At 37.0% G+C, this 27,675-nt stretch overlaps 1 protein-coding gene across 3 annotated transcripts in view; it reads right to left on the bottom strand.

Annotated features, from left to right (window-relative positions):
- LOC136866081 (FHIP family protein GK23746) overlaps positions 1-27,675 on the bottom strand; it is a 607,505-nt gene that overhangs the window by 318,530 nt on the left and 261,300 nt on the right. For all 3 annotated transcript variants that reach the window (XM_067142738.2, XM_067142740.2, XM_067142741.2), the window contains 2 exons: positions 26,784-26,951; positions 21,352-22,537 (listed from right to left, as the gene is read on the bottom strand). In XM_067142738.2, coding sequence (XP_066998839.2) covers positions 21,352-22,537; positions 26,784-26,951 — 1,354 coding nt within the window. The remainder of the gene's footprint in view (positions 1-21,351; positions 22,538-26,783; positions 26,952-27,675) is intronic.

Here is a 27,675-nt window from a genome sequence, read left to right as displayed (position 1 = left end):
GAATACGATTTTAAAAGCACGACATAGTGTAACAGCTGTTTTCAAAGAATCCCGGTTAGTTAGGAAGGTCCATGTGTGATGTAGTACTAGTCAAACCCGGTTACGTCACAGAGGGACGCACGTTGAATTGGTTAAGACTAGTTACCATACTCTTTGCTGTATGATTTTATTTAAAGGAAAGATACTGAGTTTGGGGTTATATACGGAATTGCAAGATTAAAAATGCGTTTTTGAGGAACGAATACTGCGCTTTTGATGAGATACGTATCGTTGTGTCATTAAATATTGGAGGCTAAACGCGCTAATTGTGAATGCTAAATGAATTAAATATGGGTTAATATCGAAGGTTAATAGTGAGATAATGGAAGTGTGTATAGTATTTGAAATGATATATTGCGCAGAGTAATAGGAAGTAAAGCGTATTTGATATGTTTAATATGTGATGATGGAGCACATGCAGTGCCATTACAGAATATAAGTATGCCCCAGCGAGGAACTACAGCAAGGTACGAACAATAATATTACGTATATTTTAATGATGTGTGAAAGTGGTTTGACAGGAATAACAACCGGTGATGAATAATTGAATACATGATTATGTCATATACTGAATGAATGGATATTGCATGGAAGAATAAGCTTGTATGCAAGTAGTAACGTAATGTAGTGTCGAAATATCTTTGTGTTGGCATTAGCACACCTATGTATGGTAAATGCTTACTGGCTGTATGTATATCGAGCTGGAATACGATACATAAGAAATTATTTAGCTAGAATAGGGAATTTATTTGACATTTACGTAGGATATCAACGATGTTTTGTTAATATGAAATATTATTAGAGCGAATACTTAGTTAGGAGCCGTAATTTAAGTGGCAATAGGACCGAGGTACTTAGTGCGTCATTCAATATTTCATTTTCTTCATGCTAACCTGCACCAACGAACTCAGATACTTTCATCATAACTTAGGTCACTGATATTTGTATTCAGGACATATTATTTAAATTCAATTCATTTTCGCAGAAACTTGAACAACGTGATGGTTGTATTTTCAATGAGGTATATAATTATACCATGACTGATGGAATAATTTGTTGATATAACGAATTTCGACCGTGGCCAAAAGACTGTAATTTAATATATTTAAATGACCAAATGTAATTTTTAAATGGAAGATAATTCATTTCAGGAATACGTTACTCAGTGTATTAAGATGAAAGCTTAGTTTAGGAAATAGGCAGCGCTGACCTAACATATTTGATTCATTGATTAAAATATTTATCTATTAAGTTGATAATTGAAGATTATAAGTCATACCTGATATTAACCATTTCTTTTGCGAAACTTGACAATTTAATAAATGTGTTTCTTGATTAGTTTCTTATATAATGAAGTGAGTTTTCATTTATATTGGTAGTTAATAATTTTACTGAGTGTGTAAGGTTCTCATTGTGCACACACATATATATATATATATATTTTTTAAAAAGGATGACTGAAGTTTCCGTTCACAAAACAACTACTGAATGTATGGTATCGTTACTTTCTCTGAACCGCGTATGGCATCGTTACTTTCTCTGAACCGCATATGGTACCGTCATTTCTCTTCGGACACACGTAAAACCAAACATAGAAAAATTAACCATTTTTCTGGAGGCATGGATACCCTGAGATATATTTAACTGACTAGTTGGGAATTACTGTGGTTACCCTGACCCGTAGGGTGCACTAGTGGTGATGGTAATACCAGTGTTGCGATCGATAATCTTGTGGAAGTTTCTTAAATTGAAAGTGAAGTGAGTTTACAGATTATACATTAGAATGAGGATGTTATTGTTGATTTAAGTGTATGTGAGAAGATTAAGGTTAGTCGATTATTTGTGAAAATGGTGACTGAGATTAATGAAACTTCCTGTAAGAGAGTCGAGAGTGTCAGTGTTGTTGGCATGAAGGTAGTGAAAGTAGGAGTTGATATGAAAGGTGGTGAAGATGGTTTAATTGTTGGGGCATTAAGTTGTAATGATAGTTATTTCAAAGTGAATTATGGTAATGATTTCAGTAATAGAATGAGCATGAGGGAGGGAACGTGTGCTAAGTGTGGTGTGAATGAGCTTGAGGTAATTGAAGTAGGTACATTTGATAAGTGCAAGTTAACTGTGACCGTTCTTTGTGAAGGGTTGTTTGAAGCGAATTGTAGGTCATATTTTGTGCTTAAGGGGATTCATCAGACGGATGGTAAATTGTATGGTGATTCAGGATTTGAGGATTTTGTGAGAAATTGCTGTGTCAGCAATTACGTGGGTGTGTTGGGAATGTTTGAGTAAAGTGAGAATAGAAATGAGCATTCAAACGAATGTGTAACATTCTATTTAATGATGAGAGTTGTGTGAATGATTTGAAATACGTGCTGAATTACATTGATGTGAGATGTGAGAAATGGAATGTGATCTTTCTGCCTTCATTAATTATGGGTTTGTCGAAAAGAAAACGTAGTGAGATTCCTGCACTTTTCAGAAATAGAGATTCTTTGAAAGAGAATTATTGTTACGAATGTTCTGAATGAAAGCTTGTATGATTCTTGTGTGTGAGATAAATTGAATTCGAGATGTATTCAGATTTTATTACAGTATGCATTCCTCGTCTTTTGATGCTGATATTAAGTTTATGTATAATTTTTAAAATTTATATCGGGGTCCGTATACTGTGGACAGTAGAATAGGCAAGTGTGCTTATAAGCTTTTAACCTCCGATGACAAGGTCCTTGGGACATATAATATGTATAGTCTTCACAGATATAAGAGATAGGATCTGCAACTTGGATGAAAGTAGTATCAATTTTGAGCTAGTGTTTAGTAGTAAGAAGGGATTGTGGTCACGGATGTATGACACAATTAGAGTTGTTTATACATAGCCATATTATTACTGTTGTTTGGACAAATTGTATTCCACGTGTGCGAATACAATGAAGTAGATGCAATGTACATATGTTTATCACAGTAGTTTAAGTGTTCAGTTATGTCATTCTGGGAGTATTGAAGTAGTTCTATTTTGTGGTGAATCATAATATGTGATATCACATATCATTGATTCACCAAGGGAGCGTTATGTGATAGTACATATATCACACCCTCGTACTGTATTTAGAAGTGAGAGATATCATTGTCAGTATTTGATTTATTATTAATATTATTACATTTGTATATTTATTCCTAATATTTTAAACTGGAAAGTATCCATATGTGATATGAGTAATTTTTTTGTACAAATGGATGGAAAAAAATTGTTATTTTAACTTGGAAACTTTGTATGAGTCATTCGGAACTATCCAGAGTCTGTTGATGACGTTACTGTGATGAGATCTGGAAGAGGTTCAGGGCGTGGTCTTGATATGACCACGAACTTCTTCTCGTGATTGGATGGCCAGGATCAATCTCGACGTATCATGTGTGAGAAGAGGGAAGCTGAGGTCTATATAGGCATGTGATTAAACGGCGAGAAGTATACTGGACTGGACTTCAAATTTTGGTGGAGGAGACTTGACTTCAAACAGCAGAAGGGAGGAGATGTATGAAGGCCATCCGGAAAGTGATACCCGTTTGCGCAATAACGACAAAGGAGTAAATATTTACAACTATACACATTTTATTGGAAAGAGCATACTTTACACTACTTCTCCACATAACCTCCAAGCAAATTTAGGCATATGTCATAACGTGGGATAAGTTTTTGTATTCCAGCGTCATAGTCGTCCGCTGCCAGGGTATTGAGATACCTAGTCACGGCTCGTTTAAGTTCTTCATCGCTGTCAAATCTTTTTGCCGCCAGAAAGTCTTTAAGCTTCGTAAAGAGATGAAAATCTGAAGGTGCCAAGTCCGGGCTATACGGGGGATGGTCGAAGGTTTCCCACTTGAATTGCTGCAAAAATTGTTGTGTTATCGCAGCTGCATGAGGCCTGGTATTGTCATGAAGGAGAATGACGCCTGTAGACAACAGACCTCGCCGTCGATTTTGTTTTGCCCTCCGTAATTTCTTTAATGTTTCACAATACGCATTAACATTAATTGTGTGTCCACGACCCATAAAATCAATGAGCAGTACACCTCAGCGATCCCAGAAAACGGTTGCCATGAGTTTCCTGGTGGACAGAACTGTGTTGAATTTTTTTGGTTTGGTTTGTGAATGAGCATGATGCCACTCCAATGACTGTTGTTTACTCTCAGGTGATGCATAACAAACCCATGTTTCATCCCCAGTAATGATGCGAGTCAGGAAAGCGCCTCCATCATCAGAATAACGTCCCAGAAACATCAGTGCTGCAGCCATACGCTTGGTTTTGTGCTCCTCTGTAAGCATGCGAGGGACCCACCTTGCATAGATTTTTGAATAATGCAGATGGTCTTTGACAATTTCATGAACAATTGAGACTCATTAGGAAAATGTTCACAGAGTTCATCAATTGTGACGCGCTGATCGTTCCTCACGCATTTGTCTACTGCGCTCAACAGTTGGTCTGTAATGGCAGATGGTCTTCCTGAACGCTCCTCGTCGTGTGTATTCCCCCTCCCCAGGTTGAAGTTGCGACACCAGCGCCGAACAGACGACTCGTCCATTACATTGTCTCCATACACATCCGTTAATTGGTGATGAATATCAGAAGGTCGAACGTTTCGTGCATTAAGAAATTTAATCACGGCCCTCACTTCACAACTGGTGGGGTTCTCAATTTGTTTAAACATTTTAAACGATCACAGACACAACACAGGCAATGCTAGCGTCAACCAACCTCGCACAGAGCATGTAGACAAGCCACTGACGCGGTCTGACCTTGCCCAGCGGCTACCCGAGTCGTCAGGGCTTCATGCGGCGCTAATGGGTACTATTTTCCAGATAGCCCTCATAACTTTTGTGGAACATGGTCTTATTATGTATGTGGAAATTGGTTGACCTACAAACTGTAGAGTGCTTAGGTACTTGGTACTGTATCACTTGTGAAGGCTTGGTATTATATGTTGGTGAATATCACCTGTGGTGGGATGGCAAACTGAAAATTGTTGTGTTTCGTAAAATTGTATTATCGAGGTTCGGACATGTAAACTATTCACCTTTTATTTTAAGAAAATGGAATTGTTTAATATGTTGTTTTACCATTTTATTTTTCTGGACAGATCAAGAAATCATTTACCTATGTTTGGGGCTGTAAATGAACATATGACCATGAACTTCTACTCGCGATTGGATGGCCAGGATCAATCTCGACGTATCATGTGAGAGAAGGGAGAAGCTGAGGTCTATATAGGCATATGATCAAACGGCGAGAAGTATACTGGTATGAAAGTATCTAAATTAATTTCAAGAAACCTCAAGAAAAGAAAAAAAAAAAACATTGTTTGAAGAATTTGTGTGTTAGAAAATGTTAATTGGAAGAATATATTGACAGTTAATTTTTAAATTATTGTAAAGAATATGAACTGATGGACATTGAAGAAATATTTTTTAAAAAAATGTAATTGGAAGAAAATTGTAATACTGTGTCTTGGTAAAACGTGTGCAGCACATAACTTTTGAAGGAACATGTACTGACACGTCGAGGAAATAGGTGATGCAATTCTAATTGCATCTTTCCAATTGGCGAGAACGGGAATCTAGAAAAATTCGGGTTCCTATTGGTTACTTTGTGATCTGTCCATTTCCAGCCTTCTGCCTGCTTCGTGTGTGTGATGCGTATGGTCCGTGTATTTTCCATCCAACCGGCCTAGCAAGCGCTCGCGCTCGGGGCCTGTTCCCCCTCAGGGAACTCCTGCCTTCCTTGGTAAGTGCTATTTCTGTTATGTTTCATTTTATTTCATTCATTCTTGTGTTTCGGTGGTTGTTCATTTAATATAACTTTCAATGATTTAAGTTTGGCATGCCGGAGTATGCTCTAGATTCCCACATTCACCAATTTCGCTTTTCTGAATGACTGTGATTTCGACAGACAGTCACCACATCTTGTTATTGGCAACTTACTGTATTCAGCATCAACTTTTACGTTAAACCTTGTGTTTTATGAATTTATTTAAATATCTTTATTTTAGTTGTGTTTGTCATTGGGTATGTCTTTGTGTTGGTTTATTTGATTTTGTATCTTTTGTTAATTTTAATATATGTAAGCTCAAGGGTGGCTGCCACGCGTTTCTCTTTCCCCACAATGAGATACGATACAATGACCTCATTAGGGTTCCTCTCATGTTCCACAATCCTTTCCATAGTTGTCGTTTATTAGACCTGTAAGTTATGCTTACCCCTTGTGTATGGTTTGTTTTTGCGTACTTTGATAGTTTACCATCGCATTTCCAAGCTTAGAAGGGAAGCTGGTGCTACACTGGTAGCAGAGCGTAGTTGCGGAAGAAAGCGAGACTCGCAGAGATTATCCTTAGCTAAATTTCAAAATTTTAGGCTGCTTGTTACGTCGCTGTAATTATGAGAAGTGTAACTTAATTTATGACATGTTTTCTTTTATCGGTAGTAATTGTTGTGTGTGCATTCTTAATTCCTGTTTACTTGTTTTTCACGATTCTTGCTTGAGTTCTATACATCACGAGGGTGCTGCCTTTTATTTCCGGATGAGGCAGTCAAATGCGTTTTCGTTCTGCGATGTGCAGTCCGTGTTGCTGTATTTCACCCTGTAATTAATGGTTGAAGGAAATGGTAAGTCACTATCTGTAACAAATTCTGTTTCATTGTTAATTTTCATTAAATTTTCTTTGGTGGGAAGCTTTTTGATGACTACGTGTTGTTTGGTAAACTGATATCATCACATTGCGTGTGTTGTGTTCTAATTTGAGTCATTGGTTATAAATATCAATGTGTGTTCATTAACTTAGTTTCTTCGAGCATGTTCCGATTGTAACATCTGCGTGATCACCTGTTGCTTTGAACTATCGGTATGTTATGAAATTATGCTAAGTATTGTACTTCCTTGCCTGACTGCATGTTATCTTTTGAATGGCTGGTGTGCTTATCTGTTGGAGACAGCTGATTACTGACCTTACCCCGAGTTTGTGAACACTCGATTCCATCTTACAAAATTCACTTGTGTCGTAATCTTTTTGTTCTTCTTCCTGATAACGTAAATTGTAGTGTCGTACTAATCGTAACTGGGTTAATTTTTAGCATGGAGTGCATTAAATGTTTCTAAAAATTCTGTTTTTGTATATTTTCGGCAATAATTTTGAGGTTAAAGTTCGTAATTTTTCGCCTGTCTTTTGAGTATTTTGGGTTTTGTAAATTTTGTGTTTCGGAAAAATATTTTCAAAATTTTGTTGCTTGTCACCTGGTGTGTTTTCTTTGGTATTATTTTATGTGTGTGATCTTTTAAAATTATCTTTTGCATCGTGTTTTGGCTCAGTGTATGTCTAAATTTCTGGACACGTGTTGTGTTCGGTCTTCTCCTGTACCTGGGTTCTTTTCCAAGTAGGTAAGGGAATATTTGGGGCAATTTCCGGCCAGTTACTAATTTTTTCCAACCAAATTAGAGAGTATGGGATCTCTGAATCTGAGTGTTAATGTTCCTAGTTCTTCTGTTGAGCATTTTCATTATATAAGTAACTGTCTCCTTGTCACGTATATTTATTTACCCGTGTATTCCTGTACTTGCTAGGGAGGGTTCTGTGAGGACTGTGATAGTCTCATAGGGTGAAACGTGCTCACCATAGTAATAGACCAGCGTCAGCTGAGGCCATATGGAAAATTTTTACGAGTTACAGATATGCACTTGTGCTCATGACATTTTTGAAATCTGGTGTATCTGATATGAGATTCTTCTGTAATCTTTGGCCCAATATTAGGTAACTAGATGGAGAATAATGTCCATTATTATTGTTAATTATTACTAGGAAGATTTTCTTCAAATGTTTATTTCGGTATCAGTATTCTGAGCCATTAATTTCGGTTTAATCTGTTGTTGCTTCACAGGTCGTCAACATTGTAGTTCAGTTATTCTCAATTCGTCATTAAAATTTGTAGTAAAAATTTTGCAGGTGTTACGATTTAGTGAAGCTCTTTCAACTAACTGTTCTTCATTATTCTTGTTTTGTTCCATATTCTCAGTGTTAAATTTTCATTTGTTTCTGGTTTCATGTCTTCTAAATGTATTTACCCAGTTTGCTCGAGTATGGGATCCTGTGGAGTGAGTAAAGTTTCCAAAATTTCATGAGTCTTGTGTCTGTCCATTCATATTTGTAAATGGTTGTTTGTCTTGGGTGCCTTGAGAAGGTATTTGTGTGTATTGAGACTTAAGACTTAAAGTGCTGAGCGGCCATTCCTCTCCTGGGAGTGCGGTATTGGTTCTAAGAGTCTCATTGTCGTGTGATGGATTCAAGGGTACTTGAGGTCATGTTCTGTCCTTTTGAGGTCATATTCGGCCCATTTTTCTTTTGCGGGTAATGCTTCATATATATGGGTCATCGCACTGTTGTGTTTGTGTGTGTTTTGTGAATGTTGTGTGATGGAATCAGTAGTATTGAGGTCGTTTTTTGCCTTTTCATTGGTTGGTACTGCCGATTCAGGGGTCATCACACTTGTGTTTCGTGAGTGTTCTTGTATCCTGTGTCATGCTGTAACCTGATATTCCCTGGTATGAAGGTGTTATTTGTGCATTTTTATTTCTTACTAGCAGAAGTACCCGTTCTTCGTACGGGTTATCAGAAACTGGCTTTAATTACTCCTACTATTGGTGTGAGCGACATCATTAGATATTTTTATCACTAGTGTATTTAATTAAGTATGTAGAAATTATTTGTCATGTTTGGAATTACAGTGTATCTTCTTCTTTTCTTCATGAGGGCCTCTAAATATTAGTTCGTAATTAGCGTCGACCTCTAAGATCTTTTGCTACCATGTTTTTCCTTCATTCCCACCTAGATATACCTGCTCCCTTCACAAAACTGCTGGTTTAGTGTAAATATACTTCCGCTAGATAGTACCACAAATATTAATATTATTGAATGTATTTGTTTGATCCGCCATTTTGTAACTAATACAAATGATCAAGGAAATACGCGATGCATAAAAGAAACTACTATAATTACCGAGAATTATAATTCTCAGGGCTTGTCACTCATGTCGCACATCATCTAATGAATCATTATAAATGTGGAGAATTTTCTTCAAGTCAATTATTGTGTACAGTATATAGGTTGTATTCATGGTTACAATGATTGTAAAAGTGGACCAAAATATCGGCACTAATAACATCAGTGATCCTACTACTCCACGACTTGATAGAAAATACTTTAAAATATAGGTAACACGCTCCGCAAAATGCTGAAACCTAAGCCAGTATGTAAAAACGGAGGCCTGTCGGCAACCGCTGGTCGCTGTACTACGGAGATCTCCGGGTATATTATTTTTATACTTCACTCCCTTTCCGTCCCCGCCCAAAGGAGTGCTATGAGTTTCTTACACAACAGTTTATTTTTTCCATATAGTAAGTCATATGTGTATCAATTCTGGTTGGCAGCTATGCCCAAACCTACATGCATAATCTAGCTGCTGTCGAATCCTGGAGCTGACGTTGCCATGGTTACGGCTTTTCGCTTACTTATCCGATTCCTACAGCAGGGGTAGTGTGGTTCCAATATTTCCATAATGGTTGGTTTTAGGGCCTTAAAAATTGGTTTTCGGGCCCAAAGGGTTTACCGATTTTTTTTTCTTTGCGTCAAGTGGCTTAAAAGGAGCTTTGTCTCATCCTTGTATGACAAATTCTATTTCGCCTATATTAGCCTATTATTTTTATTATTTTTATTTTTATTCTTATTTTTTATATCTCACCCCGTCACCCCCCTCCCCTCGAATTGTTTTGAAAATAAAATACAGCCCATGTTACTCACTGGCAATGTAGCTTTCTATAGGTGAAGTAGTTTTAAAATTGGTTCAGTAGTTTTTGAGTCTATCCGTTACAAACAAATACACAAAATTTTCCTCTTTATAATATTAGTATAGAAGTATAAATTACTCCCTACTTGTACGGTTGCCATCAGGAAGGGCATCCAGCCGTCAAACGGTAAAATCCACATGTGCGACACAGTTCACATCCGCAACCCCACAGGTGTGGGTAAAGCGATAGAAGAAGAACATACTCATTTCAAAAATTCACCCGCTTTTTATTCTTTTCACCCCCTTAAGTGGATTTTCAAAAAGAGTGCGTTCATTTTAAAAATAGATTCCAAGTACCAATTTTAAAGTCAGTAACATCTTTATTTCTTGAGATATATGTATCCTCATATAAATCATTCAACTCCTTCCTCACTTCTTTTCACATACACCCCCCCGCGCTCTTAAGTGGATTTATTGAAAACGAATATTTGTGTTCTTTTATTTTTAAAGAGGATTCCAAATATCAATCTTCATGCCTGTAACATGTTCGGTTTTTGTGATTTATTGCAGATAATTTTGCTGCTGTAGAATCCTGGAGCTGACGTTGCCATGGTTACAACAGTTCATTACTTTATCAGATTCCTAGAGCAGTGGTAGTGTGTTGCCAATATCTCCGCAACGGTTGGTTTTAGGGCCTTAAAACATGGTTTTCGGGCCCGTAGGGCTCACCGAGTTTTGTTCTTTGCGTCAAGAGGATTAAATTGAGCTTTGTTTTGCCCTTACACAACAATTTCGATATTTTGCCTATATTAGTCTATTATTTTTATATCTCCCCCCCCCCCCGTGCCCCCAACCTCGAATTGTTTTGAAAATAAATTACAGCCCATGTTACTCACTGGCAATGTAGCTTTCTATAGGTGAAGTAATTTTTAAAATTGGTTCAGTAGTTTTTGAGCCTATTCGTTACAAACAAACAAATTTTTCCTCTTTATAATATTAGTATAGATATCAGTGAGTTGAATTTCTGTATGTGCACTCTTGAATTACTTTCATTGTTTTATTGGGATTTTCTGTTCATCGGTAAAGTAATGCAATTTCAATTTTGTTTTCCTGGCTTGATTCCATTTTAATTTGACTAGCATGACGTGATATGTAATGAGAGTTTTATCTGCATTAAAATTTCAATAATGAGTACGACATAGTAAACGAATAATGACTTACTAACCTCATTTAATTGAATATTGGAGTAACTTAACTGTTTCCCTGTTCTGAGTTCCCTTGCAACATCCTAAATTTTTCCATCTATTTTATTTTATTTTTTATGTTGGGCAATTATGAATGCACATTGTAATTTAATTTAGGGAAAATTTTAAAGACGATATGGTAGTGTATTATGTGCTCAAATGGTAAGATTGTATGTGTATAGTACTTCAGCCAATGAAGGTCTAGTTTGGGTAATTTATTCCTTGGAGGATGCTTTCTCTTTTGTCCCTTTCAGACCTGAAAGAAAACTGGAGGTGTGAATTTTTGTTTGTATGTCAAAAACTGACTAAAATGCTCCTCAATACACATATTGATAGTTTATTTTACAAAATAAAAACCAACATCAGAAAAAAAAGACCCACACAATTGTGCATATCAAAATTCAAAACCACATTGTATCACATACGATGATGTATCTTCAAAATTTACGTTCACTAACCAATGTACACACTTCATTGAATATATTCAGTATATTCAGTAAAGCTTCTAGATTAATATAAACGCAATAAATAAATACTTACTTTTGGCACTACTGCTTCTCGCCATCTTGCCGATCAACTGTGCTTTTTAAACTCTTCTTCCTTTGCCCTGGCAGTCAAGCGCATACTAAAAACAATTGAAATACATGCCACGTGTCCCGCACAATCACTGCAGTCCGGTCTAGCGCCGAAAAAACATCAAGTACGGTCAGGGATAAATAAAATACGAACCTGCACAATTGTGCGTACACGTTCTGAAAGGGTTATGCCGCTCCATCATACCTGTGGTGCTTGAAGAGGTGAATGGTAATGTGTTCTGCTGTATCCTCAGTAACATGTACTTTAAAATTTATTTTCCTGGTAAATTTCCTTTGTTTGAATTTTGGGTAATTATAAGGAATCTTAGTTGTATTCTTTTGGGTAAAAAGCTGGCCAGCCATGTCTTGGATTTTATAGTTTAATTCAGAGTTTAGTTGTAATGAGAATGGTCGTTTGTGACCTTGCTACGTATATTGGAATATAATGCATTTGGGGTAAGATTTAGATTTTCTTTTAGTTTTTCAACATTTTTCTCTTTTGAAATAGTGCTTGCCAGTAGGGGGCTGGGATATCCCCATGTCTATGGGAGGGGACCTCCCTAAGGAGTTTTAGTTTATAGTTAATTAAATTAAAAGACCCACCCTTGAACTTGCCTACATTCAAGTTCTTCTGTAGTTCAGGCCGATGGCCTTATTTCTTCTGTCTCCTGTTTCTGCTGATCGTGTACTTACGTTCCAGTGACTGCGATACTATGGTCCTTCTTCAAAATGTGGTGCCTGTTTGGAGGCTGCAATGTACCTTTTGGCCACTAATATCCGACACTGAAGTGCGCATTAGTACCTCATGGCAGCAGTCGGCAGTACTGCAACAGCATCCTCTGCCTGTAATAAGCCAGTTCACTGTACGGGCGGGCTGAGATGAGGCTGAAAGATGGCAAAGTTGGACTGCAATACAGATGGAGGTCGTTGGCATCGGCCAAGGCTAGCGCCTACATTGGACAGCAATACCGATGCCCTACTTGTGATTTTTGACCTGTATGGATGTTTCTGGCGAGAACGAAGGTCAAAATTTACGTGGTGTGGCGGATTTGTGGCGTTGCCAAGGTCTTCAAACCTCCATTAAAAAACCCATTTCATTTTTATATAAAGTATTAATTGTCGAGCATAGTTCAAAGTTGGAAGGTTGAGAATGTCACCTGTGGTGAGATGGCAAACTGGAAAGTGTTGTGTTTTGTAAAATTGTATTATCGAGGTAAATAAATAAAGCTTGGCTTCATTAAATAAACATAGTGGCTTTAATTCAGTATTAATTTATTTATTTACGTTAATACTATGAGCCACGCAAACCTACGTTCATTACTTTGTACTATCGAGGTTCGGACATGTAAACTATTCACCTATTATTTTAAGAAAATGGAATTGTTTAATATGTTGTTTTACCATTTTATATGTCTGGACAGATCAAGAAATTATTTACCTATTTTTTGGGGCTGTAAATGAACATTGCAAGAATTATTTTCAAATTGATCTTTGTATTTCAATTTTATGTAGTTGTTTTTTGTTGAATTTTGAGAGGGGTCGTGTATCAATTAAATTAATTACAAGAAGACTCAAGAGAAAAAAAACATTGTTTGAAGAATTTATAAAATTTTAATTGGAAGAATATATGTTGAGAGTTATTTTTTTAAATTATTGTAAAGAATATGAACTGATGGACATTGAAGAAATATTTTTTTAAATGTAATTCGAAGAAAATTGTAATATTGTGTCTTGGTAAAACGTGTACAGTACATAACTTTTGAAGCAACATGTACCGGCACGTGGAGGAAATAGGTGATGCAATTCTAACTGCACCAGCAGTTTAGAAACTTGCCATATAGGGTTCCTATTGGCTACTTCATGCTCTGTCCATTTCCGGCCTTCTGCAGGCTTCATGTGTGCGATGAGTGTGGTCTGTGTCTTTTCCATCCGACCGGCGTAGCGAGCGCTCGCACTTGGGGCCTGTTCCCCCTCAGGGAACTCCTGCCTTCCTTGGTATGCCTTATTTCTATTATGTTTAATTTTATTTAATTCATTCTTTTGTTTTGGTCGCTGCTCATTTAATGTAACTTTCAATAATTTAAGTTCGGCGTGTCGGGGTTTGATCTAGATTCCAGCATTCACCAATTTCACTTTTCTGAATGACTGTGCTTTTGACAGACAGTCACCACACCTTATTGTTGGCAACTTACTATATTTCAACATCAACTTTTATGTTAAACCTTGTGTTTTATGAATTTATTTAAATATCTTTATTTTAGTTGTGTTTGTCATTGACTATGTCTTTGTACCTATGGTTTTGTACCTTTTGTTAATTTTAATATATGTAAGCTCAAGGGTGATCGCTGCTCATTTCTCATTCCCCACAATGAGATACGTTACCATGATACTTTGATAGTTAACAGTCGCATTTCCAAGCTTAGATGGGAAATTGCTACTACAATTACATTTGTATATTTATTCCTAATATTTTAAACTGGAAAGTATCCATATGTGATTGAGTAATTTGTTTTGTACAAACGGATGGGAAAACAGTGTTATTTTAACTTGGAAACTTTGTATGAGTCATTTGGAACTACCACGAGTCCGTTGATGATATTACTATGTTGAGATCTGGAAGAGGTTCAGGGCGTGGTCTTGATATGACCACGAACTTCTACTTATGATTGGATGGCCAGGATCAATCTCGATGTAGCATGTCAGAGAAGGGGGAAGCTGAGGTCTATATAGGCATGTGATCAAATGGCGAGAAGTATACTGGACTGGACTTCAAATTTTGGTGGAGGAGACTTGAACTTCAAGCAGCAGAAGGGAGGAGATGTAACTTTTGTGGAAGGTGGTCTTATTATGTTTGTGCGGTTGACCTACAAACTGTGGAGTGCTTAGGTACTTGGTATTGTATCACTTGTGGCAGCTTGGTGTTATACAGTATGTTGGTGAGAGTTATGGAGTACTGTATTTCAGACTTTCCATAATTTATACAAGGTATCCGGGTTAAAGGTATAATAATATAAAATTTAATAAACCGAGCTCGATAGCTGCAGTCGCTTAAGTGCGGTCAGTATCCAGTATTCGGGAGATAGTAGGTTCGAACCCCACTGTCGGCAGCCCTGAAGATGGTTTCCCATGGTTTCCCATTTTCACACCAGGCAAATCCTGGGGCTGTACCTTAATTAAGGCCACGGTCGCTTCCTTCCCACTCTTAGCCCTTCCTTGTCCCATCACCACCATAAGACCTATCTGTGCCGGCGCGACGTAAAACAACTAGCAAAAAATTTAATAACTTGAGTAATAATGGAGATATTTATTGGCAGTTTGTTTCTACAAGTAGGGTAACTTAAAATGTTTTCTGTGTTCGCTTGCGGTGGCAGTGGTACCACATGCCCATGCGTGTAACTGCATTGTTCACGAGAAGAGCGCCAGTAACCATGTGGACTCCACAGCAGAAGGTGTTGTGTGTGCTTTCGCTTGCGGAGATAAAATCCGTTATACTAGTACAACGTAGATTTCGGTGTGAGTATGGATTCTTACCAACTGATAATGTTCCCACTTAAGTAACAATCATGAAATGGGACAGGCGCCTTCGAGAATCTGGGACCTTGCTGTTGATGTCGGATTGTTGAAGGACAGGGTTATTGGCCCATTCTTCTTCGCGGAGCCTACATTTAATGGAATACATTACCTAGACATGTTGGAGCAGTATGTTGTGCCACAACTTCCTCGTGACGCGATCTTTCAGCAAGAGGGTGCACCATGCCATTATGCGGAAGTTGTGAGGTATTTCTTGAATCGTGAGTTTCCAGATCGCTGGATTAGGAGGGGTAGTCCCATCAATTGCTTGGCCCTCTAGAAGCCTCAACATTACACCACTTGATTTTTTCCTGTAGGGGTTTGTCAAGAATCAAGTGTACTAGACACCAGTTCGTAATCTACCAGATCTGTGTCATTGCATTTGTGCAGCTATCGCAACTGTTACGCCTACAATGCTGCAGAACACTTGGAGAAGTGGAATACTGATTAGATGTCTATCGTGCCAATAATGGTGCACATATCGAGGTTTACTAGGTATGTAAACAAACCGCAAGTAAATATCTCCACTACTTCTCAAGTTATTAAATTTTATATTATTATACCCTTAATCCGGACACCTTGTATTCTGAAACAAGTGTGTGTTGCTCGAGTGATGTATCTTTAAACCAAATGTTAGGGTCAGTGAACACAGTATTATAAGGTAGAGTATCTGTGTGATATGAAAAGTGCAATTACGAGAATATACAAGTTGTGTTGATACACAGACACAGTGAAGGGTATTCATCCACATATATATATATGCTTTGTAATGAACTTTCAATGAATGAACTGCAAACGATCCTCGCTTTCAGCTTTCCACTGTTTCTGTTGTTGTAAATATGGAGTCTTCCAGCATCATTTTATGCGTGTATTATATGTATATTTTGGTGTGTTGATCATGTACAGATATTGTTCAGAATATATTTATTTATTTATTTATTTATTTATTTATTGATATCTTTAAATGTAAAATCAGTTTCATGGTCCGTATCGCACTTCAATAGATTCACAATTAAGTATTTATTATTTTCCACCTAGTCGATACAATGATTGCTTAAGGAAATTTAATGGTTAAAAGTGGTATATGTTTCGTATTTTATCAACATCTTCAGCCACATAACACTGTTTAGATGAAAAATATATAAAATTGACAAAGTATTGCTTAAGAGGAAGTGTCCTTAAAATTAACATAAGATTGACAACATTAAAATAAACAAAAACTCAAGAGAAAATATATAAATTATTACCACAATTGAAAGCAGTTGTCAAGGAAACACTTGTACAATATTCCATAGAGAATATGTCCTAAATGAATATTCTTTTCTTAATAATTCATGAAAAAAGGTCAAATTATAAATTATAAATACAGTTTATAACTAATTGTCGAAATGAAGAAAACCAGATATCACAATGTGGTTCTTATTATTAATGCAGATGAAAATATAACTAATTCCTAGTTGTCAATTCTTATTAAGCCTGCTTTCCTTTGGAACAGTAACTCCTGTCATTCTTTCACAGTCTTGTGTCTGGTGTAATATTGATGATGCGTTCTTTTTTGCTCTTGCACCTGAGAAGCAGCATTCCAAATTAGCAATCGAACCTAGTAAAACTTAAAAATTCATCAAGTTCACATATAATAATCCAAACATACACGTAATAACAAATTTATTTAAGAGAAAAATTTCAAAATTGCATTTTCCACTAATAACAACATGAAACATAGTATTTTCAACCATGATACAATAAATCTCTCGGAAAAAGATAAATTTTTTGATTCGGGAATATATAAACTCACATGCTTTGAATGCAAGAATACATACATAGGACAATCTGGCCGCAATTTTAAAATTAGATATTTGGAACATGTGAATGCTGAAAAACATAGAAGATTCTCAGCTATGGGATCACACATGACTGCCACAGGTCATAAATTTACCAACATAGAACAAGACCTGACCATCATAAAGAAATTAAAGAAGGGCAGCTTAATGAACACATATGAAGATCTATACATTCATCTAGACCAACTTATAAAGAAAAATGATAACCTTAATGAGGCTGTAGAATATAAGAATCCTTTATATTATCAAATTCTAGTATATTTGAAAATGCTTGAGAAAGATCACGAAAAAAGAATTGGAATTTCTCCATCTACAGATAGCCCTACAACTTATTCCTCCTCAGTTGAAGCTATAGGTGGCAGCAAGGAGGTTCTTGACACACCTATATCCCCCACTCCTCCACCTCCTCAGGTGCAAGAGCAAGGAAGAACGCATCATCAATATTACACCAGACACAAGACTGAGAAAGAATGACAGGAGTTACTGTTCCAAAGGAAAGCAGGCTTAATAAGAATTGACAACTAGGAATTAGTTATATTTTCATCTGCATTAATAATAAGAACTACATTGTGATATCTGGTTTTCTTCATTTCGACAATTACTTATAAACTGTATAATTTATAATTTCTAATTACCTTTTTTCATGAATTATTAAGAAAAGAATATTCATTTAGGACATATTCTCTATGGAATATTGTACAAGTGTTTCCTTGACAACTGCTTTCAATTGTAGTAATAATTTATATATTTTCTCTTGAGTTTTTGTTTGTTTTAATGTTGTCAATCTTATGTTAATTTTAAGGACACTTCCTCTTAAGCATTACTTTGTCAATTTTATATATTTTTCATCTAAACAGTGTTATGTGGCTGAAGATGTTGATAAAATACGAAACATGTACCACTTTTAACCATTAAATTACCTTACGCAATCATTGTATCGACTAGGTGGAAAATAATAATGAATACTTAATTGTGAATCTTTAAATGTGGCGAAGTTAGGACTCTTGGCCCTCTCGTACACTTAAAATCGGTGGAGTTATTGACGAACCTTTGTGCAGTTCCTACCTATTTAGTCGTTTTCAGAAGGTTAGGTAAGGCCTGAAGCAGATGTAGCAGTACGAAGCTTTATGTACACGCCCTGGGAGAGAAAGGATTATCATGCTCTATCAAAATTCGAGGGATCTATTCTGGTGAACTCTGGCGCTCATGCTACATTTTGATTAATTATTTTTATTAATTTATTTTATTTTAATTATATTAGTAATTTATTCAGTTATTTATTCATGTTGTATTTTGAAAGATTACAATTTACACTCAAACGTGAGGTGAGTAAGTATTTTATTCATATTTGATTATTTTAATCATATTGCAATTAATTATTATTATAATATATTCTTATTTACATAGATCACAACATGATTAATAAAAACTATTTATGATTTTTGTGACGCCATGAGTTATTTAGCAAACTCTAAATGATGGGGTTCACGAAGTTTCGAACATAACATCAGAATATGAGGATATTGATGTCCATGGAAAGATCTATTATTAACAACCATACAGTAATAAAATAACTGGGAACTACTTCTTCAGACGCCGTCTCCGAGGGAAGGTTGGCGATCCATGTAACTAGCTCTGATCTTGACAGCGCAGAATGGAATGCCACTTCTGAAGTACAGCAGTGACATCTTCGAAGGTCTTTCAGCCATGAATTTCTTCTTCTCCCAACAAATCTCTTCCCCTGTATCTTTCCTTTGATAATAAGCTGTAATAACTAATACCTCTCACCTCTCATGATATGTCCTAGGTACTGTGTTTTCCTCTGTATTATGGTGAGCAGTAGTTCCTTTTGCTTTTTCCTAAGGACCTCGATATTTGAGATTTTCATTACCCAAGATATCCACAAGGGACGGCGATACAGGTACATTTCGAAGGCATCAATACGTTTTTCTATGATTGGACTCAAGAGTCCAGCTTTCACATCCATATAGGAGAACAAAATATATATAGCAGCATATCATACGAATTCGTAGCTGGAGACTGAGATCTGACCTCACAAAAAATTTCTTCATGGTAATGAATTGTTTCCTGGCCTGCTCAATTCTAGATATTATCTCCCGTTTCGAGTTACACTGGTCATCCAAGATGGTACCCAGATATTTAAAAGAAGATACTTGCTCAACTATTTTATCTTTTATTGTGAGATTTGTCTGAATTGTCTTTTTAGAGAACACTACTATATCAGTTTTGTCTTTGAGGGGTTAACATATAATCCAAATTCTTCACTGTGCTGAACTAAGGAGTTTATCATGCACTGAAGGGCAGGCATGTCATCAGTTATGACAACAGTATCATCTGCATACCTGATGTTGTTGATGAACTACTAAGAAATGAATGATAAATGATTTGTATTATTTACGTAAACAGTGACTTAACTGATACAGTGTTGACAGGATGGGTAGAAGTGAGTTGAGGTCGGAAATAATAAAAATATCGAGCAATAAGAAAAGCTTGTCTCACAATGAGAAACTAATAACGCCCCGCAAGTGGGAGGCAAATGTTACGTTATTAAAACATCCTGGGTTAGTAAGTTACGTGTTACACCTCGTTATGAAAGCATATGTCTACGAGTAAGGATGGAAAGAATATAAATAAAGCTTCTTAGTATCTACATTGAAAATAAGAGATGAAATAAACAGGAAAAAAATGCTTTGTGATAAAGAAAGGAAGATACCTGCTTATAAATGCTCAGACGCAGGTTACGAAGACTGTCATGATCACAACATCCAGACGCACTGGGAATATTTAGATGATATTTAGTTGAATCCAGATTGTGTCCTCTAATATGAAGAAGAGTCAAATTGATAACCAATTATTTTATACTTAAAAATTGCATATGTGAATAATAATAATAATAATAATAATAATAATAATAATAATAATAATAATAATAATAATAATAATAATTGAGCTTGTTCAAGAAAAATGTATCATGGTACGAACTAGAGGGTAAGAAACTGTTTTGTTTTATGCTACACGTGCATTCTGGCGTAAGTCGTAATATAAAAATAGGGTTCGCCTAGTAGCTCTCAGCACATATCGATGGCTAAGAAAGATGAGGGTAAAAACAAAATATTAAAATACAATTTTGCCAGAGCATTTCGGTTAAGCTGGGTTTCAGTTAAGAGGGGTTCTACTGTAACAATATTGTGATTTAGAAACATGTCTTGGTTAGTGTTATGAGTTGAAAAAGATGTCTGAAAAATCTTGTTTTTTATACAAATTTGATACCTAATAGATTTTGGGGTTACTATACGTGAAGATTCAGTATTTAGATTTTTTGTTTTTCTGGAATTAGAAAACAGAAAAACCCCATAGGAGGAAACGCGGCTAATGAGTGGACACGCATAAAAAATTTAGTTCATTTCCAGTGTTTTAATGAATCTTGACCGACTCTGGTGTTAAAGCTCCGCACAGATCATATGTTGAACTAAAAAGAATCATGCCAGCCGTCTGTCGCAATAGTTGAGAACTGGTGAGAGTGGATCTGTATCCAACATTTTGAAAAGCTAGATTTCACTATGCTGGATCATTCAGTAATTTCTGATAAAACAATTAAAGGGGTTTCACTAATATCAATAGTGGGTATTTTTTTTCAATTGGCTTTATGTCGCACCGACACAGATAGGTCTTGTGGCAACAATGGGATAGGAAAGGGCTTGGAGTTGGAAGGAAGTGGCCGTGGCCTTAATTAAGTTACAACACCAGCATTTGCTTGGTGTGCAAATGGAAAATCACAGAAAACCATCTTCAGGGCTACTGACAGTGGGGTTTGAACCCACTATCTCCCAAATGCAAGCTGACAGCTGCATGCCCATAACCAAACGGCCAAGTTGTTCGGCATTACAATATTTTCATTTCAGTGATTTACATCTTGGTACATTGTTTTTCTTGTAAAGATTGCTCGTTTTCAGATTTTATCAAAGTACTCATAGATGGTAACCTATACATGTGGCGTTCGCCTTGGAGTATGAAATAATGACTTGCGGAATAGAAATATACAGATATGTTGTAAAACTCAAAACATAAGACATTTACTTACGGTCGAACATAACAGTCATATGCATCTTGCTTACAATGGTTATTAAGATGCTTGTATGAAAATTGTGAAACTCGCTTTATTATTTCATAAACACACTAGTGCCTAAAAAAATGCAGTTACAGTCACTCTGGATAATATACTAAAATAAAACTGCATAACTTACCAATATTAGGAGTGGTGTTGAAGATGTCCAAGTAAGAATTTTCTCTGGAGAATTTTCGGGCATGTGCTGAGACATCAGACTTTGTAGAAGAAGAATCTTCTCCCCTTGAATAACTAAAACTACTAAGTCTGCGTACAGCGACAATTCGTTCAGTGGCACTTTGCAATCCAGAGTCATTGTTGTTCGGTCTTCTATCTGGTTTTTCACATGTAGTAGGAAGTTCCCTGGCTACATGGGATGTCTTGACTTCATCCAAGGAAACGCCAAGGTCAACTTCACTCGGATGTTCATCAGAGGGTTCATTTTCTGGAGTGGATTCAGATGAGCATTTCAAAGCGATACTTTCATATCCACTACTCTCACCAATGGACGGCAAACTGTGACAATAGGATGATGTATTAATAGTTTCCTCCACAACATTACAGTCTGATTTCTCAATACTATCACATGGCTCAGCAGGATAGTGATTTTCTTTAAGAGAAGGTAAACCTTGACTTGGAGAGGTATCACTGACGTTCACTAGTCTTAAATCTTTACTTAATTTACATACTGAACTGTCTTGCACACGCTCTATAATAATATTCGTTGTGTTGACGGCTGGTCTACCATCTAGTTTATTTGTATCTACACTTTCTATAACACTTAAACTTTGGTTGATATCACAGTTCTTACCCTCAGGCTTCTCATCAGCTGAAAGAGCATCATGTGGAGGATTCTCTCCATCATATAAGTAGGTCCAACGTGTACAAGCTTCAGCACAAGATTTAATCCGTTGCCTAGCATCACAAAGGTAGGCATGATAGTTTCCATACAGACTCTCTCCCACCTTCAATCCATATAAGTTACTAGTGGACGGTAAGGACGCTGGCTGGTGATCAGAGAATGAAGCTGATCGGCGATGGTGATAACTCGAAGAAAACACTGCTGGAAGGGACGGACTAGGGGACACAACACCAATGTCGGGAGCAGGCCGTGAGGCGGGTATATTGGTACTGCAGCACGCAGGTGTGAGAGACAGGAACTTATCCGAACTGCGGCAGTAAGGATCAACATCACGCACTCGACGTCTCTGAGAGAGCATAACGTGAGTGCATGGAATCAGATGGCGAAATACCAACTCCAACATCACATCCTCACAGTTCAGGTCCACCAGAGTCTCAAAAAGAGCTAATGTGACCAAGCACAACTGCAACAGAAGTACCAACAAAAAAAACAATGAACTAAAATTTTTATGTTAGTAGGCAAGCCAGAAAGAAAGTTAACACATTGAGTGCCAGACGAATCTCTTAACCTTCCCCTTGGACCATGCTATTTTTTGTATTCTCTTCTTACATGTAAGAAACTGTGAGCTAAAATATAAATATGCCTAAATTAAATTTAAAATATACGCTTTTCTGACAATCTTGATAGGAGACCGCATTAGCCCCATTATAAGAATGTTCTGCTGTAACCAGTGGTCTGACATAATGGTCAAGGCAAATTTCCCTCGCATTTATAGGAAAATACTTTCATTTAGATATTTTTGGGGTCATTCATGCCTCAACAGTTGGCAAGACAGAATCCATGTCATTATGAGATCATTTTTGTTCTTTTATTTCATATGCAATCACACTCTTTTATGCGATCATTGTTGCAGGGTGATATTTTTGTGTATGGCAGGTATTTAGTGTTATTGTGATCATAAAAATGTCCGAGTGTTCCAAGAGAATATTTGAAATGGCTAAGAAAATGGCAAGAAAAATGTTACCAGGTATGGGGAGGGATCACTGTTGTGCCGTCAAAAAAAATTGTTCACCCCACACGTACCGAACTGCAGGGATCACTTGTCAGCGGCTTGAGTAATTTCCATTCAGCAGTGGTTCTCTGGCCTCCAAAAAACAGTAAGTTCAGTGTTTACTCAGCACTCCCTGCGGACCTCCATGGCTTGACAAGGTATTCAGCAGGTGGTCTTAGTGCTATTGTGATCATAAGAATGTCTGAGCATTCCAGGAGGATAGTTGAAATGGCAAAGGAAATCTTACCAGGTATGGATAGGGACCGCCGTGGTCGCATCATAAAAATGTTCTACTGGGACCAGTGGTCCGGACTATAATCTTACTCCCACCCCAGACAAACTGAACCTTGGTGGTCTCTGATCTCAAGGAAACAATAAGTTCAGTGCTTACTCGGCAGTCCCTGTGGATTGCCAGAGGTTGACAGGAAATTTGGTCAGCAGTCCCGACTGACCACTCTGGCGCTCAATGTGTTAATCAATTTTATTACTAAAAGTGTGAAGCTCAATGAAATTCATGTACTAATAGCATGCATTGCAACATTTATCGAGTGCATACCAAAACAGGCCAGTGCAACAAAACCTTAAGACTACAACAATATCAATATGACAACGGCATTGAAAAGGTGTTCACTGATGGAAATATCATGTGCATTTCAAACGGTGTCTGTTCTCTTATATCAAATCATACAAGCATTGATGAACACCTCTGATATTTGAAACAGACTTACTTTGTTAGGTTGTGTTGAGTACATGTGGTATAGTACGTGTCAATGTTACGTACAAAACAAAAATGGCCAACTGAACCCACAACCTTTCAATTTCACATGGAATGGTAGGAAGAGGTTGTGAGTTCGGTTCCCATCAGTGTCGAGTTGACGTTATTGTTCTGTACTGAACATCTATTCGACATGCATTATGCACAACCCAATAAGCTGAATGTATATTGTATGCTGAAAATAATAATAATAATAAGAAGAAGACGAATATTATAATAACAATCCAGAAATTGTGACATTTTCTGGGACAAATAACATGATGTCAGCTCCAAAATTCCAAATGTTCACACTACAATTCTCTTAGGTGATTTCAACGCCCAAATTGGCAAAGAACAGAAGTATCGGAACACACTTGGTGATTACCAAGCACGTTTAAGAACGAACCAAAATGGAGTGTGTTTAAATGAACTCTGTGGGAGAAACAAGCGTCTACTGAGATCCACGCATTTTAAACACCTTCCAATGAAGCAGAAGACCTGGACATCTTCAAACCCATTACTCGGAGAATTCCAACTTGACCATGTCACCATCTCTGCAGGGTCCTCCAAAGAAATTCAGAATGTCAAAGTCCTTCGAGGCATTAACCTCGACTCTGACCATTACTTCTCCAAAGTAAAGATTAAGTTCATCCCAAGAAAACACACAGAAAAACTGGCCTCAACGAATCCTTCGATCTGACAACAAGAAAGTTAGAGTACCTCAAACTGAATTCTTAGAACAAGTCTCCATTCTTTCAATACCAGACCTCGAACAATTTGAATGTTCTCTTCTTGATACAGCTCTTAAAATTGCACCTCAAACGAGGAAACTTAGACACCTTGGTGGAATTCACAATGCAATGTAGCCCTCAGTGACAGACAGCAAGCCTGGCTACTTTGGAAATAGCATAAGATACAACGGACATATCAGAAGTTCTTCGAAACGCACAAAAATATCACCCGAATCATTAGAAACACCATAAGAACTTTCTACAAGAATGAACTGGCCGAAATCGAATCCAAATACAACCTCCAAACCCATGCTTCCGTGACCCAGCCACTAACCAGGTTGCCCACAATGATGGACAAAACTGTCAGATCTTAGCAAAATACTTTGAGTCCCTTCTCAACTGCGATCAACCACAATAAATTTTTATCCCTAACCTGAATCCAGTTCCAACCAACCCTGATTCTTCCCCACCAGACATTTCTGAACTTCGAGAGATCATCACTTTTCTCAAACATAATAAATCTCCGCGTGAAGACTTGGTGATCACAGAATGCTGGAAATTACTGGATGACAATACATTACATTACAACCCCTCCTCCAGAGTGTCAATCAATCAATCAATCAATCAATCAATCAATCAATCAATCAATCAATCAATCAATCAATCAATCAATCAATCAATCAATCAATCAATCAATCAATCAATCAATCACTACTGATCTCCATTTAGGGCAGTCGCCCAGGTGGCAGATTCCCTATCTGTTGTTTTCCTAGCCTTTTCTTACATGGCTGCAAAGAAATTGTAAATTTATTGAACATCTCCCTTGGTAAGTTATTCCAATCCATAACTCCCCTTCCTATAAATGAATATTTGCCTCAATTTGTCCTCTTGAATTCCAGCTTTATCTTCATATTGTGATCTTTCCTACTTTTAAAGACACTTTAAAACTTATTCATCTACTGATGTCTTTCCACGCCATCTCTCCACTGACAGCTGTTCAACTGAACAGGTGGAAATTATTATCTAGTATTATTATTTGACTTTAAGTACATTTCAATACAGATCATAACATGAGATTTGTAACATGTAACATACCACTTAGTCGAGCACCTCGACTCCTTTCTCCCAAGTCTTCCCAGCCCAAACTTTGTAACATTTTTGTAATGCTACTCTTTTGTCGGAAATCACCCAGAACAAATCAAGCTGCTTTTCTATGGATTTTTTCCAGTTCATCAAGCAATTCTGGTGAGGGTCCCATACACTGGAACCATACTTCATTTGGGGTCTTACTAGGGACTTATATGCCCTCTCCTTACATCCTTACTACAACTCCTAAATACCCTCATAACTATGTGCAGAGATCTGTACCCTTTATTTGCAATCATATTTATGTGATTACCCCAATGAAGATCTTTCCTGATATTAACACCTAGGTACTTACAATGATCCCCAAAAGGAAATTTCACCCCATCAATGCAGTAATTAAAACTGAGAGGACTTTTCCTATTTGTGAAACTCACAACCTGACTTTTAACCCTGTTTATCATCATATCATTGCCTACTGTCCATCTCACAACATTATTAAGGTGATTTTGCAGTTGCTCACAATCTTGTAACTTATTTATTACTCTGTACAAAATAACATCATCTGAAAAAAGCCTTATCTCTGGTTCCACTTCTTTACACATATCATTGATACATATAAGAAAACATAAAGGTCAAATATTGCTGCCTTGAGGAATTCCCCTCTTAATTATTAGTGACAGATAAAGCTTCGTCTACTCTAATTATCTGAGTTCTACTTTCTAGAAATTTAGCCACCCATTCAGCCACTCTTTTTTCTAGTCCAATGGCACTCATTTATACCAGTTGTCTCCCATGATCTACCCTATCAAATGTCTTGGACAGGTCAATCACGACACAGTCCAATTGACCTCCTGAATCCAGAATATCTGCTATATCTTGCAGGAATCCTACAGGTTGAGCTTCAGTGGAATAACCTTTCCTAAACCCAAACTGCCTTTTATCAAACCAGTTATTAATTCCTTTTCGTAGTTGATTACAATGGTGCCTTAATTGCAATAAAGAGGAGTAAAGGTATAAAATTCATGCATATCAACATGCATTACGCTAGACAAAACTAATATGAATACAATAACAAAGTTATAGTTACCCGTGTCTTTGAATTGATTCTCTGGATAAGACTGTCCAGGATTCGTTCGCCATCATATTTGTCTTCCAGAAGGAAGCGAACAAAAGAATACAGGAGACCAGGTTCTGTAATACTGCGGAGGAACAAGTCAAAGTAGGCTGTAGCAGCTACGAGCTCATCAGCAGTGCTCTGTAAGAATGGAGTGGCATGTAAAAAAAGGCTATGAATACTGAAGAAACATTATGACACAGAATTGAATTACTTCAACAGTATACCAATGTTATAAAAATACATATAAAAGCTAAGCAAACTATTATATAAGTTGACACACTTCTTTATAAAAAGCAAACATTTCTGTATAGGTCTATGATGACAAAAAAATGCTGTAGCTGTTTTCTGAACTTTTACTGAAAAGTCAAAATATAGAAGAAAAATTACGTTAACCTTTCAAGTACTATGTTAACACGGCATTACTTGCTAGGTCTTTACATGCGCCGTTACTCGCTAGCGAGCGCAGCACTCACCTTTATGTTTAAAGGCCATAATACTCCTATATAAAGATGGAGGTATTTTTAATACGTCAATTTAAGAAAGTTATTTATTTAGGAACACAAGCGAGTGGAGTGGCCGCGCGTGTTAACGTGCTATGGCTATGGAGCCAAGCTCTGCATTCGGGAGACGCGTGGGTCCGAACCCCACCGCCGGCTGTCCTGAGAATTGCTTTCTTTGGTTTTCCGTTTACACTTCCAGGCCAGTTCCCATTCATAGGGCACAGCAAATTCTTTCTACCTCCTTACCCAATTTAATTCACTATCATTCATTTCATCTTCATTAGCTCCTCAACCCATGTTGAGCAGCATTCTTACATCAAAATAGCCGTTCTCCGAGGGAGAAATGCGATGGAATGTCACAG

This window comes from Anabrus simplex, chromosome 3 (assembly GCF_040414725.1).
Source record: "Anabrus simplex isolate iqAnaSimp1 chromosome 3, ASM4041472v1, whole genome shotgun sequence".
NCBI classification, from domain to species: domain Eukaryota; kingdom Metazoa; phylum Arthropoda; class Insecta; order Orthoptera; family Tettigoniidae; genus Anabrus; species Anabrus simplex.
The sequence above is the reverse complement of the archived record's forward strand: the minus strand, read 5'-3'. Positions and strand labels throughout refer to the sequence as shown.